The 14,539-nt window shown below is 35.4% G+C and overlaps 1 protein-coding gene across 8 annotated transcripts in view; it reads right to left on the bottom strand.

Annotated features, from left to right (window-relative positions):
* The window catches only part of LOC139746480 (pyruvate kinase-like), a 56,163-nt gene that overhangs the window by 8,024 nt on the left and 33,600 nt on the right, over nucleotides 1-14,539 (bottom strand). For all 8 annotated transcript variants that reach the window (XR_011712163.1, XR_011712162.1, XR_011712161.1 and 5 more), the window contains one exon: nucleotides 10,223-10,379. Coding sequence is in view for 4 of the 8 variants with exons in the window: in XM_071657750.1 (XP_071513851.1) it covers nucleotides 10,223-10,379 (157 nt within the window). In the remaining 4 variants the exon portion in view is untranslated. The remainder of the gene's footprint in view (nucleotides 1-10,222; nucleotides 10,380-14,539) is intronic.

A 14,539-nucleotide genomic window follows, 5' to 3' on the forward strand; every position in this document is an offset into this window, starting at 1 on the left:
ATGGAAAGTGGTGGTGCACTTTTGGCACTAAATGTATTAGCTACTTTAATGGGGTTCTGAATCCCAAGACCATCTGATATACTTATTTTTTTACAGCCATTTCTACATTATGTACAATATAAATAAATTATCTTTACTGACGGATCCAGTAAATTTCAGTATGAACATTAAGACTCCTGCTGTCTCAGTAACATTGGTAAATATGAATGAGAGACGAATTTCTTAATAATCATGGTAGCTGCTCTTTACAGAAATTACTCTCACATAAAAAAGAAGCATTATAACTGTTTGAAAACAATGTACTGTCCATTTCATACTTTGTTTAATTCACATTGAAAAAGCAGGACTACAATGTGATGCAAGCCCTTACGGAATCTGTCTAAATTCTTTATCCATTATGTCATATATTCTAACAAAAAACATATAGTTCTTTTACTGGGGTACCTACAGTCTTAATTTGAATTTTCTTATGGTGCAATTTTCAGACTTCAGTTTTTTCAAATTGATATAATTCATCTACCAACAAGGGTCTACAAGTGAATTTGAAATGATCAACAGTCTCATTAAAGACAGACAGAGTAACATACTGAATAAAGCCATAGAAAGGACAATTTACTCAGCCAGGGGTGAAACGATCAGGAAAGTGTGTGGAGCACTGGAAGGAAGGCTTAAGGGAGTGTAGATTATTCAATTCAGAACTAATGTGTGGAAATGAAAATCCAGATTTTTAAAATAATAAAGGCTGAGGAGGAGAAATATTGCATCTACAGGAGATAACTGACAGGTAGGCCATTCCTCAGCTGAGACATTGCACACTTTAACATATGCAAGGTAGCAATGATCTTTGGGCTGGTAGAACATCTCAACAAAGAGGAAAGGAAAGCTATAGATGGGAAGTACATCAAAAGGCACTTGATGCAACATACTTGTCAACTTTAAGTTGAGAGAAAAAAGAAGCCAGAAGAATTGGGAGATACAAACAAGGCATAAAGAGATGACTACTATGGACTAGCTGTGATATGGAGAGAGGTAGCCATGAGGTGCATATGCAGGCTAGAAAATCTTTCAAAAAAAAAAAAGCATGAATTCAGTTGAGTGATAAACCAAGAGAGGAGGGAAAGAAGTCTAAAGTTACCCAGGACAAGGTTTAGCCAAAATGGCAAGGCTAGTGCAAAACTCTCACTGCACATCTTGTTCGTTCTTCTCAGCTGTCACCTGCAGTACATAATCATCAATGCTTTGTTCATTTGGGACTGATTTGAAACAAATGTCAAGTACTCTTTTAAATGTTTCTGTAGTTTTTCCTGTATGTCTATTTCTCCTGGCAGGGCACAACAATTGTTCTAACTTCTTGAAGGGGCTGTCATACATTTTTGCCCAATATATTTTCGGTTTGTTCCATAGTATTCTTAAAGAAATAACTCTATCTTCCCTGTTGAATGGCTTTCAGGCTTAACACATTTTCTCTCATTCCTTGATTTTTTTTTATTTGCAGATTATCACTATTACATATCCTCTTCATTCTAAGCTAGAGTTGTGGTTCTTTAAGCCTTTCATGGTACTTCATGTGTTCCATCCCCTCAATTTTGCTTGTGAAGTGCTTCTGAATTCTCTTGAATATGTTTATTTATTTCATTACTGACCATACATCACAACAATATTCAAGTTTGCTTCTTATCAATACATCAAACAATCTCATCAATACAATTCCATCACTTTTAAGAGAAATTTCTCAGTGTCACAGTATTAAAGTTTGCTTCTTATCAATATATCAAACAATCTCATCAGTAGGATTCCATCCCTTTTTGTGAAATTTCTCAGCATCATATTATTCATAATTTGACTTGATAGCATTATGTTATTATGCTTTCTGAAATCTAGTTTCTCACTCATGATGGCATCCAAATCTTTAACACTCATTCCACTTTCTATCACTTTCCCTGTTGGGTCTTTATAAGTTATCACTAATGAATACTTCCTTGTCCCATAACATTTGCTCAAATTCATTTTCATTAAATTCCATCAGGTTCCCTTCTGCCTATTATAATATTGTGTCTATGACTTTTTGCAACTATATTAGATAATTTTTTCATCCAATCATTTTGCTTACACTGTTTTCAACACAGCTCCTGAGCATGCTTTCCTTTACTTCATTATTAATCTTATATCATTATTACACAAAGAGTATTGAGACAAACACCTTTCCTTGTGGTAACCCATATACGACACCTTCCTACTTGGACACAGTTCCATTTGCTACCACTATGAACTTTCTGTCTGCCAGAAACTCATTTATATCCATCTTTTTATCTTACCCTTAATGTTTTGATTAGGTACTTTCTCAAGAAAAATGGTGCGGTTCACATTGTCACATGCTTTTGCAAAGTCAAGGAAAAAAGCGTCCATTCTTTTTCCTTGACTTAAACTCACACATGTCATTGTGACGAGCTAATAATTGGGTCTGCATACATTTTCCCGGCACAAATTCTTGGCACTAATCTTGACGGTGATTTAATACATGTCCTTTAATCAGTCTTTCAGAGACTTGTATTACATGGGAAGTCAAGCTAAATGGTCAATGTTGCTTTGGTATTAACTTAGATCCTCCACGACGTATCGATGTCACACGTGCCAATTTGTGAATGTCTGCAGTTTTGCTCTCATCCAGACTGCCTCAATAATATCATTAGTTTTGCTATTCCTGGTTTTTGTCTTTTTGAGGAACATAACTGGGATTCCAACTGGTCTTTGGGCTGAATTTTCTCTAAGATTATGAATTGCTGTTTATATTATCTACTAATATTTCAGCATCCATGAGCACCGTCAAAACACTGGCTGAATAGTTTATTTTTCAGTTTTGAGCAGAATACCAATTGATATTGTTCAATCAACATCCTGCATATTTTCTTGGAGTTATTTTCGTGTTCACCTCCTTCATTAAATGGTCTTATCTCTAGTTTCCTGATTTTTGCTTTGTACATTTATGTGTAAAGTGACTTTGGATTCCTTTCCATGTTGTGAATAACTTTTTCTTCATTAATTTTTTTCTCTTCTATGGGATTTCAATATCTTTACAACTGCAGTCTTTATTTTTCACCCAGTTATATTCCTACTTCTTTTTTTGCTATCCTAATTCAGGGAGGCCAAGATTACCAAGTACTGTTTGCCTCAGATTTAACAAAGGAAATCTACAGTTATGAAGTTTGCCTCCGAGGTGTGAAATGGTCAAGGCAACCTACTTTTGGTAAGACGCTGAAGTGTTCAGAACATGCATCTACTAACTTACATGCTAAGAACTGAACTCAACTGTAAAATTTGACCAAGATGAGGATGTGCATGCTTACATGGATGCCAAGAATAGCAGAATAATTTTCCCTTTACTTTGCAGCGGAAGATCAAAAATCACATATACAGGTATAAGTGTGGGTAGTTTAGTGGTAAATGGTAAAGCACTAGAGTTCAAGGACTAAACCAAGGAAGCAATCCTAATATTGTGTGAATAGTGGAGCCTATCTTAAAATATAAAGCCTGGCTTAAATCTGTTCAGAGGGTTACATAATATCAAGAAAGGACAAAGATGATAAAAAGGGATTTGGATTGGCCCTCTTAATAAGGGTAAATATTAAATTTTGGGAAATACTGATGGATGGCTCATTCACACAGAATATAATAGGAAGAATTTATGGTGCCATAGGCAACATGTGCACAGTGGTGCTGATAATTTACAATCCTCCAAGAAATTCCAGTGATCCAGAATCATTGTATAATGAAAATGAAAAAGGAACAAATTCGACAGTAAATGATGTAGCAAGACCCCCACTTTCAGAGAAAATAACATCTATCTATCTTATCAACAGAAGATATAATACTGCACCTTATTTGAAGTGGAAGGGCAGAGAGGGAGATCAGGTTTGGAAGGGCCATACATGTATCACCCATAAGTTAACTCTCTATAAGTTTGCAGACTGTATATTATCAAGCTTTTAATTCATATTATTTCTACTCTATAAGTTTGCAGACTGTATATTATCAAGCTTTTAATTCATATTATTTCTATGTAAAAAAAAAAAAAAAACTTTATGAATGAATAACGGCTGGTCTGAACTTCCACCTTTGTAATACATGGTAGGGTCCACTTTTCACTCATACACTAACCTTCAATAAGCAGGTACATTAGGGAATCTATAATTACATCCAACTGACCATACAGGTGGCACATTACAATAATCCAAACCAGAAGAGAAGTACAAGATCTCTCACTTAACATCATCTGGTCATGCCAAGCCACAGTGATCTGATGAATTTCAAAGAAGAAAAACAGACAAGCATCACCTCTTACTTCCTGCCCATGAGCTCATCCTCCTCCAACCAGCAAAAATCTCAATCCAAACAAGGCAATGATAAATCTTAGCCTTCTATCAGTTTTACTTTTGTCTGAGAAAAACTCATTTCATTGTTTAAGGACAACACTTAAAACTTACCTTTTCTAACATTCACACATTCAACTGAAAGCCATGAGAACACTAAGAGTGCTCTGAGCCCCAACAGACGTAGTACTACTGTCACCAGGTAGACATATGCCCTATTTTAGGAATCTAAATTTTCAGTATTCTGTATAGTATTGAAATTCTTTTGGAGTGAATAATCAAAAAGTGCATAAACAAAAGTGTCCAAGAAAAATATTGAAAAATGGGTTCTTGGAAAAAATCATTGTATATCTGGGCTGATACCTGAATGTGACTTACTTTCTCCACAGGAAAGTGGATTTATCAAGGTAACTTTCTGAAAATTTGAGGTGCCTTTATATGAATCATTACATATAAGGGATACCTATATGAATAAATAAATTTACAAAAATGTATTCAAATCATGGTATGAAAGAGTTTGTGCATGTCACCCTAATATTCATGGGAGTATTTATGATGTAGATAATCCCTCACAAATAACCTAAGCAATCATAAATATTAGTCAGCCACTGTTATATAAAAAAATGGATTCGTATAGACAAGTTAATTCATTAACAAGGCTATATGAAGACTGATTCCAAGTGTGTGAAACTGCCATGGAGTGGATCTAGGAAGGAAGTATGGAAGTATTCAAAAACTTTCAGCTTGTTGATGGGATGATGTCAGACTTGTTGCACTTTGATATGTAAAGGGATATGGAGTAAAAGTGAGTGTAAAAATTATAGAGGAGTCAGACTCCTGTAGGTAGCAGTTGGTAGGCAGCCAAAGACCAGTGCTACCTGCCTCAGTATTGGGGGGTTTAGTGATGGCTACACAGTGAGCCAACACTTCAGTGGTTGTCTAGGTGCACTCCTCTGACCAAGGTAACTGTCATTTCTTTCAGCTTCACCCACATGTGGACTACTGGCATCCTGTCCACAAACATAAAATTTCTCCCTGTCACACATATGACAACATTCAACTCACACAGCTCATTCTTCATTACTCTAGATTTTCCTGTGGTTAGCACTTTGTGCTTGCCAAGCCTTTTGGCAAAATGGTAGAAGCAGTAGAAAGCAGTAGTAGGTATGAAGATTTAGGTAGGTAAACACATTAGGTAGGTAAACACATTTGGTAGTAGTAGTCTGTGGGAACATTACGTAAGAGACTCTGCAAACACTGTGCTAGACTTGCCCTCTGCCAGTGGCCTGTTAAGGATGAGGCACTCAAGGCTACGAAGCGGCACTGGAGTTCACTAGTTATGGAGACTCTATTGTCATGGCTACTCCCTTGAGGAAGTAACAGAAAGGAACAGGCATCAAGATATAGAAAGATATATAATTATCACTATTATTATTATCAATCATTATTATACCCCAACTCCAGGACCTCTTTCATAGGGCTTCTCCAACTTTGAGGCTGCACTCCACACAGTGTTAAGGAAAGAAGCGACTCCTTTAGAGTGAGAAGGTATTTGAGTAAACTGTATCCCTTTCTATCTAGAGACAATGATACAACCATGCTGAAATGACTTCTCACTTGCAGTGTAACACTTGCAGGCAGAGTCCAATAGCATCCACAATATGATTAAAGGAGATGAATGTAAAGTTCATGAAGTTATTAGGATAAAACACCAATCTGTAACATTCATCTTTTTAATAGAGGCCATAGCAATGACACACGGATAATGCATACCAGGCAACAACTAATGTCCACTGGTATGGATGTGTGCCAAAATCAATTCTAAACATGTCCATCTTCTTACTAAACTCAAATGACTAGTTTAATTCCCATATTACTTCTGTAGTTGTTTTGATATCTGATGATACGTAAAAAACTGTACCATACCGATAAAAAAATATTTGGTCATCTTCTTGCCCCTAATGCCCACAGTACAAGATCCTTTACAACATTCAATAAATACATGATACAAAACATTGTACAATATCTACAAAGAACTACCACAATACACTTTCCTCTTGGAACATCATCATTTAATACTGAATCTACATAACACGTAACAAAAACATAAAATTCATTTCAAAGCGCTAGCAGTTCCACGATAGCAAAAGATAATTTTCCCTGTACACAATTCTTCTATCCGTCTTTACTGTCATGTGTTTCATGTACAAGACAAAAACAGAGTATACACACAATTTCAAATTATCCATCTCTACTAATTTCACAATAATGTTACTAAAAAAAATTTCTATTGCCTTTAAAGCTCAAAAAGTACCTTAATACTGAGTTCAGGTTTTATACATAATTATGTAAATAAACATTGGTTATGTGTGTGTTTTCAAACATACCTCATAAATGCCAAAATGCATATTCTTCCACCACACATTCATTAAAAGTAAAAAATTTGCTTACAATTTTTTGTTTACTCAGTGAAGATTTAGCATTAAGGGCTATTTAAAATATGTTATTCAATAACCGTTGCATACACATGAAATTTTTGCACAATGTTTAGCTTAGACAAGATATGGATACAGACATATAAAGAGAGAGAGAGAGAGAGAGAGGAGAGAGAGAGAGAGAGAGAGAGAGAGAGAGAGAGAGAGAGAGAGAGAGAGAGAGAGAGGAGGGGAGAGAGAGAGAGAGAGAGAGAGAGAGAGAGAGAGAGAGAGAGAGAGAGAGAGAGAGAGAGAGAGAGAGAGAGAGAGAGAGAGAGAGGAGAATGTGCCAATCTACATAGTTGGAGTAAACAACCCTTTAAAAACAAACTGAATATATACTTTAAGTATCTCATTGGGTTCAAGTTTAAGAAGCATGCAAAGGAATGCAATTAACTATGAAGCAAAGATGAATATAAGCATGAATATTCATAAAAAATTTGTTCCTCATAATACTGGACTTTCACATTAAATTCCCCACATGTAATGAGCATTTGCACATGATTATATATATATATATATATATATATATATATATATATATATATATATATATATATATATATATATATATATATGATAGATAGATTGACATATAGACAGTAAACTCATACACACATACACACACATATATAATATATAAATATATATATATATATATATATATATATATATATATATATATATATATATATATATATATGCATGCTACCTCACTGGAGAGGAGGGGATGCTATTTAATATGTGCCGAGGTGGTGACAGGAATGGATGAAGGCAGCAAGTATGAATATGTACATGTGTATACATGTCTGTGGATGTGTATGTATGTATACGTTGAAATGTATATGAATGTATATGTGCGTGTGTGGGCATTTACATATATACATGTGTATGTGGGTGGGTTGGGCCATTCCTTGTCTGTTTCCTTGCGCTACCTCGCTGATGCGGTAGATGGCAATTACAATAAAAAAAAAAATATATATATATATATATATATATATATATATATATATATATATATATATATATATATATATATATATTATATTATATATATATATATGCACTGGAGTTCACTTGTTGTGGTGACTCTACTGATGTGGCCATACCTTTGAGGGAGTTCCTGTTGGAACAGGTGTCAGAAATATGGAGGGATAGATACTGCAAGAGGTCACAATGGTGCACGTGATCTAGTATATACATATAACCATGAGGAAAACGAAACACAATAAGTTCCCAAGTGCACTTTCGTGTAATGATCACATCGTCAAGGGAGATAAAAGAATGAGATAGAAGACGTAGAACAGTCAGTTGATATACAAGGATGAGACATAGCTAAGAAGCTATTGGTAAGCAAGGGTTACACTTATTTACCAATAGCATCTTTGCTGAATAAATTGAATTCAGACATGCATGGCTGAAATCTAACTACGATGGACATTTGTGAAAAAATGCCTAATTCAAGAAGAAACTTGCACTTTGGAGAGAACGATTAGCCATGGGAAAAATGGCTGCATTTCCACAACTGAGTGCAGTGCTTCAGGAGGATATGGACAGATATTTGCCAGAAAATGTCAACATACCTGGGTTAGGAATGTGTATGGTGTGAACATCAGAGAAGTTGGAGAAGATATCCCTGGTTTTCATGAAGAGCTTATAGCTCTCCAGGAAAATCAGGTGCACAAGTAACATTCTGAAAGTCTCTCGTACTCTGAATTCTGGGCTCAACTCAAGGATAAGCCTATTCTAACTTGTGAAGCTGAAAAGGATTTTCTCCCTTTTCCAACCATATCCCTCTATGAACAGGGATTTTCAGCTCTTGTGATGATCAGACTAAAGAAAGGGAACCATCTGAATCCTCAGCATGATTTGCGCTGTGCTCTATCAATCAACTTAAAGCCGAATCCGGAAGAACTTGCCCATAAAATGAAGGAACATTATAGTAGCCATTAAAACACTAAATGTTTTCTTCCTTGTAAATTGTTGCAATGAAGTCCATTTGAAGATAGAAATTATCAAAGCCTGTCATTTATGAGACCACAGAAAAGCATCATCATGGTAACTACAATTTTTGTTGACTAAATTTATGAGCAAACAATCAATAGTCAGAAGGGTTCATTCATGAAGCAGCGTCAAACTTGCCAATCAAAAGTTTGTTTTTCTTTGCTTGCTTAATTTTACAATGACTTACATTTGCATGAAGCTGTGCTTTTCATTTCCTTGAATCAACATACGAAATATTGAAATTTATTGATTATTAAATTTTCATAAGATTAAGTAAAATTTCTTGGATAAAACTAAATGAAGAAACACTGAAACTATGTTCGCACCCAAAGGATTGCCAGGCCAAAAAAATTCTGTGTTCAAGGTCATGTTCAAAAATGTTTGGGAAATACTGGTAAAGGGATTGTGGTTTCTGATGGATGTATGTCTGGTGGGTTGGAATTTATGACTGAGTTGAGGTTGATTGTTTAGTGCTTGTAAGTTTATTTCAATGAGTATATATTTTGATGTTATTACTGTTGGGGGATGGAGGAATCTGAGAGTAGAGGATGCTAAAGTGTGAAGTAGGGGGTAAAATTTTTATTTTTACATGAGGGTTGGTGGTTAGTTATAAAATGATCTGGGAGGAACGGGTCTAGTCCTGTTATACACAACTGATACACAACTGAATACCGAGCATGTTGAGGTAAGACTCTATTGGGAGGATCTTTGTTTAAATGTGAAGGTGTTGAGTGTTTATGCTTGCTTAGCAGCTAGTAACTGTTTTGCAGCACTGTTATATATGTTTTTGAGGATGTGAAGATCAAGCAAGTCAGGCATAGTTTAAAGTGGAACAGATAAGTTGTTTGTAGTTTATGCTGAAGGACTCTATCTATCTATCTATCTATCTATATATATATATATATATATATATATATATATATAAAGTATATGCAAACTTATATACATTGGTTTATTTTATATTGATGAAACACATCATGTAGATATCAGCAACTTTATACTGCATGGTCTTACATTCATTGTTATCATCATATATCACAACTACAGATTCCAAAGCTGTTCTTGCTGGTAAGGTTTCAAGACATTATGATTTCAGTGCTGAATGAGTTAAAGCAGTTAGTAAGCATAAACCCACATACAATTTGCAAAGCATGAATATTTCTTAGAGGAACACATAAATGCACTTATGCTGCATTAATAACCATTACCTCTGCAAATGTATAACAACCTGCTACAATTTCTTACAAGTTGGTAATATTCTGCTGTCATTATCAAAGAACCCAGACCAGCATCAAAACAAAACTACAATTCCCATAATTACCAAAATAAGCCATCAGCATCCCTTTGTGTTTATAACCAAGAAGCTACTTTACGTACAAAACACGCATGGTATTGGTAAAGCCAGCTCCCTTCTGCCATCCAGTCACCACCACGACAGGATCGCCCGTCTTGACAAAGCCACGTTCTTTGCCATATCCGACAGCATAATCAACACGAGCATTCACGTCATCCATCCAGTCTTCTAAACGATCAGCTGAAATGATAAAATCTGTGAAAATGATTTCCATAAAAAACATATGCAGATGATGGTGGAAGAATGTTCTATCAAGAAAATCTTAATTCTTTACACACAATCATTTGTATCAGATACAAACATATGCATGGCAAGTTGAAAGAAACAGAGCTGAGAACTCTGTTCCTCTCTTATATGATAATTGATATCTGACCTTCCTTTCAAACATTCTAGATACTTAAAAACATGCTACCTAGAAACTAATATGACTCAGATCACTAAGCTCTAAACTAGCATATATTGGCATTGTATAAACACAAATGCAGAATTACTGTAATTCTTACACGTCATTTCACCAAACGTTTTTTTTTTTTCTGACCATCACCAAAAAAAAGCTTAAAGACTGGTCAATATGTGAGTCATTAAAACTTTTATCTTTCAAAATACAATTCAGCTCTGTTTCTGAACTCTGGAACTTAGCATATCTGATTAAAATCCATGTCATTCTGCAAAGATAGTGATTACAAAGAACACCCGAATTCAAATGCAAAAGTATGAGTGCATGCATGGCAAAGTTTGCTGAAAAATATGATATGAATGAGAATAAAGAAAAGCCAATCATAAGAAACTTTAGTATGGGGCATTTATATTGATGTACATGCATATGTGTAATTCATTAATACCTTAAACGTTCAGGTGTACTGTAATTATAATTTAGCCAAGTCTGATTCACAGTTAATCAGATTTGGTAAAGCTTGTGATATAAAAGTTGTGAGTTAACATATAATTTTCTTATTTAAGCAATCTGATAATAATCATAAGTTGCCTCTCAAGAACAGCTGTGGGTATATGAAAATAGATACAGATGCACATGCACTGCTCCATCATGAACACGAGATAAGATTACATGAAAATACTAATCTCATCAATCATGTTCAAAATCCATCATGATTTGTTACAGGTTAATAAAGTTCATGATACAAGCATGAACAATGATATAAGTGATTTGGTATTATCTTAGAACAGAGTTATCTTTGTTTAACTGAAATAAAAAAAGTAGTGAGGACAAGACAGAATGAAAGCTTAGTTCACAACAGAGGTACAAATTTTAATGAGGATGGTGCAACTAAGTTGTAAACTTTGAGCCTGAGCAGAAGGCTGATGAGTGATACATATAAATCTCACCAAGTCTGTTCCATATGAAACATTATTCAGTAAAGCTGATGATCAGATAATATATTCAGGAAACATGTAAACAGATGGTTGTACATACAAATGTACATGTGGTTAAGACAGAGTTTTTAAACTTAGCTGAAGACTGATGGAATGACTGATCTCACCAACTTTAAGAAAAATCCAACGAGATTTAGTAAATCCAGAAATCAGAAACTAAAGCAGCAAAATTCAGGACACACTGACGATGTGGTTACATTATATGCCCCAACAAATACAAAGAATTGTAAAGCAAATTAATGTCCCTATCACTTTCAATAAGTACACATTCTAAAGTAGTCAATACAATAACTTTGCTAATACATCAAAAAAAAGTAAATTTTGAAATATGAAAAACTGATTCTCTCTGGAACAGTGTCTTACAAGACTTGAAAAATTTTTCAGGATCCACATGGGTTACAAACCTCTTACCCCCTTGCCTTCTTGTAAGGTAAATGCCTTTCATCACATGTTAACCAACTCTTGGTTCTAGCACCCAAGTGTTTTCAAGCCTATGTCTGCCCATCAACCAATCAGCAACCTCCACTCACTGATCATTTCATTGTTCCTTGGCTGTTGATACCCCAACTGCTTAATAAGTACAGTAACAATTAAGATGTGGGATGAAAACAGACTACATGGGCCTATTCTAACCCACCCACCTTGATTTGAGGGATGATCTTGTCCACAAGTTCAGAACACTCCTAACCCTGTGAAAAACATACTGTATATTAAACAAGACCTTCCCTCCAGGATCATGGTGCAGCAACCCTTGTCTCCTGAAATAGTTGTAAAGGCCATTCAAACTGAATCAATAAAGCAGAGGCTTGACTGACATATGTCTGGCTCTTGATGGCACAGCTGAGGTCAAAAGAGTGTTGTCACTTTATGGCAACACCATTATAGTCCTTACCCAGTATATTGCCCCTCTCTGGGGCCCATACACTGAAAGCTCTTGAGGAAGAAAAAAACAATCCAGAACAAGGGAAGAAAGAGAACTGTAACAATTCACTCTGAAAAAGTAAAAACTTAAGTGTAACATCGATAGAAGTACAAGTCATATTAATTAATTCATTTATTCATAACTACCCCAGAAATATTTCCAGAGCCTCTAACAACCTAAGGCTGTGTTACTTTCAGGAGGGTGGGAGTGTGGACTCCTCTGGAGAGAGATTTTTTGATAAGACTGTTCTCCCAAAGATACAGCCTTGCCAGATGTGACCTCATTTGTGGTGTAACCACATGCAAGTTAAGTCCGGTAACACCAATCCTATCATTTAGTTCATGTTTATAACACACCCTAATCAAATCAGAATATGTTACCCATCCATAGCAGAGTGATAAAAACTGGCATAAAATAAGATGGCTGGAGCTAAAATGTCTATATATGTCTGGGATCCAGGCCATTACCGGGGAGGTCGATACAAATGACAATTGATAGCATTACTACCAAGTGGAGGCTGCCTTATGGTTGGTAGGTGGAAATGCAAGGGGTCATTTGAGTGCTAATGCCAAATAAGCTGTTTGTACCTCACCAGAAGGCAGAGCACCAAGAGGTTACTAACCCCTATGGATCCTGGATATTCTCTCACGGTATGCAGGATTATCCAACCCCAGAGAGAAACAAAATATAATTCCTTTTCAAGCTAAGTAGACTATAATAAAACAAAACAGTGATGATCAACAATGCTTTAAACATACCATCTTCATCCTCTGCAAGCAGAAAAGCAAAATAAAGAGAGTTAAAGTAATTCAAACTCATGTTTCCTTAAGCATAATCACCTCATTCTACTGATACAGCACCCATCTTTGATAATTCAACTTACTTGGCAATTTCCTACACACCTTCAGAAAAATTTCATTAAGTACAATAACCTGAACTTCTTGGGTTTGCAGACAACCATAATTATTCTGAAAATAAATTTGGACTTTCTGAACTCAAAAATCCACGGAAGTGCCATAGTTGAAGTAATATGAGGACTGCCAAAGGAAAAGATTTTTTTATAAACTCCTTACTCCTATAACTGCTTTACTTCTGCAATGATCAAATCAATAACCAGATTCTTTGACTACAGTTTAAAGCATTGTTCTTGTCACTAAAATTTCAATTTGTGACAAAGTACACTTATCAATGTACATGGAGCATGTTCTCATGCACCATCCTGCTCTGAATAAAAGAACTGCACCTATTGTTTATCTGGCTTGGTAGCCATAACTTCATTATGTGAATCCAAACTATGTAGATACCCAAAACAATCTTGCAATCAAAAATTTTTCTACCACATGGGTTCATATCATGGTTGCAGCAATTAATCCACACTCAACCAAGCTGTTGATAAATTGGTTATGCGGGATAAGCTAAGATTATAATATTTATTATTATACTTGATCACAATTTCCTACGTCAGGAAACAGGCAAAGAAAGACTCATCCACTCATACTAACACATATATATATAAATGCATATTTAATATTCATATTCTATTTATCATACTTGAGCACTGTCTCTTACATCAGCGAGGTAGTGTCAGGAAACAAATGAAGAAAGAATGGCCCATCCACTCATATATAAATAAATGCCAAAACATGCACATATTATCCCTGGGATAGGGGAGAAAGAATACTTCCCACATATTCCCTGCATGTTGTAGAAGGCGACTACAAGGGGAGGGAGCGGGGGGGTTGGAAATCCTCCCCTCTCGTTTTTAATTTTCCAAAAGAAGGAACGGAGAAGGGGGCTTAGTGAGGACATTCTCTCAAAGGTTCAGTCATATGTTCTAAACACTACCTCGCTAAAGCAGGAAATGGCAAAAAGTATGAAAATAATGGATAAAACATGCACATATAAATACATATACATTTTTATTTTATATTTTTATTTGTCGCTGTCTCCCGCGTTTGCAAGGCAGCGCAAGGAAACAGACAAAAGAAATGGCCCAACCCACCCCCATACACATGTATATACATTT

Source organism: Panulirus ornatus, chromosome 65, assembly GCF_036320965.1.
Source record: "Panulirus ornatus isolate Po-2019 chromosome 65, ASM3632096v1, whole genome shotgun sequence".
Lineage (NCBI taxonomy): Eukaryota > Metazoa > Arthropoda > Malacostraca > Decapoda > Palinuridae > Panulirus > Panulirus ornatus.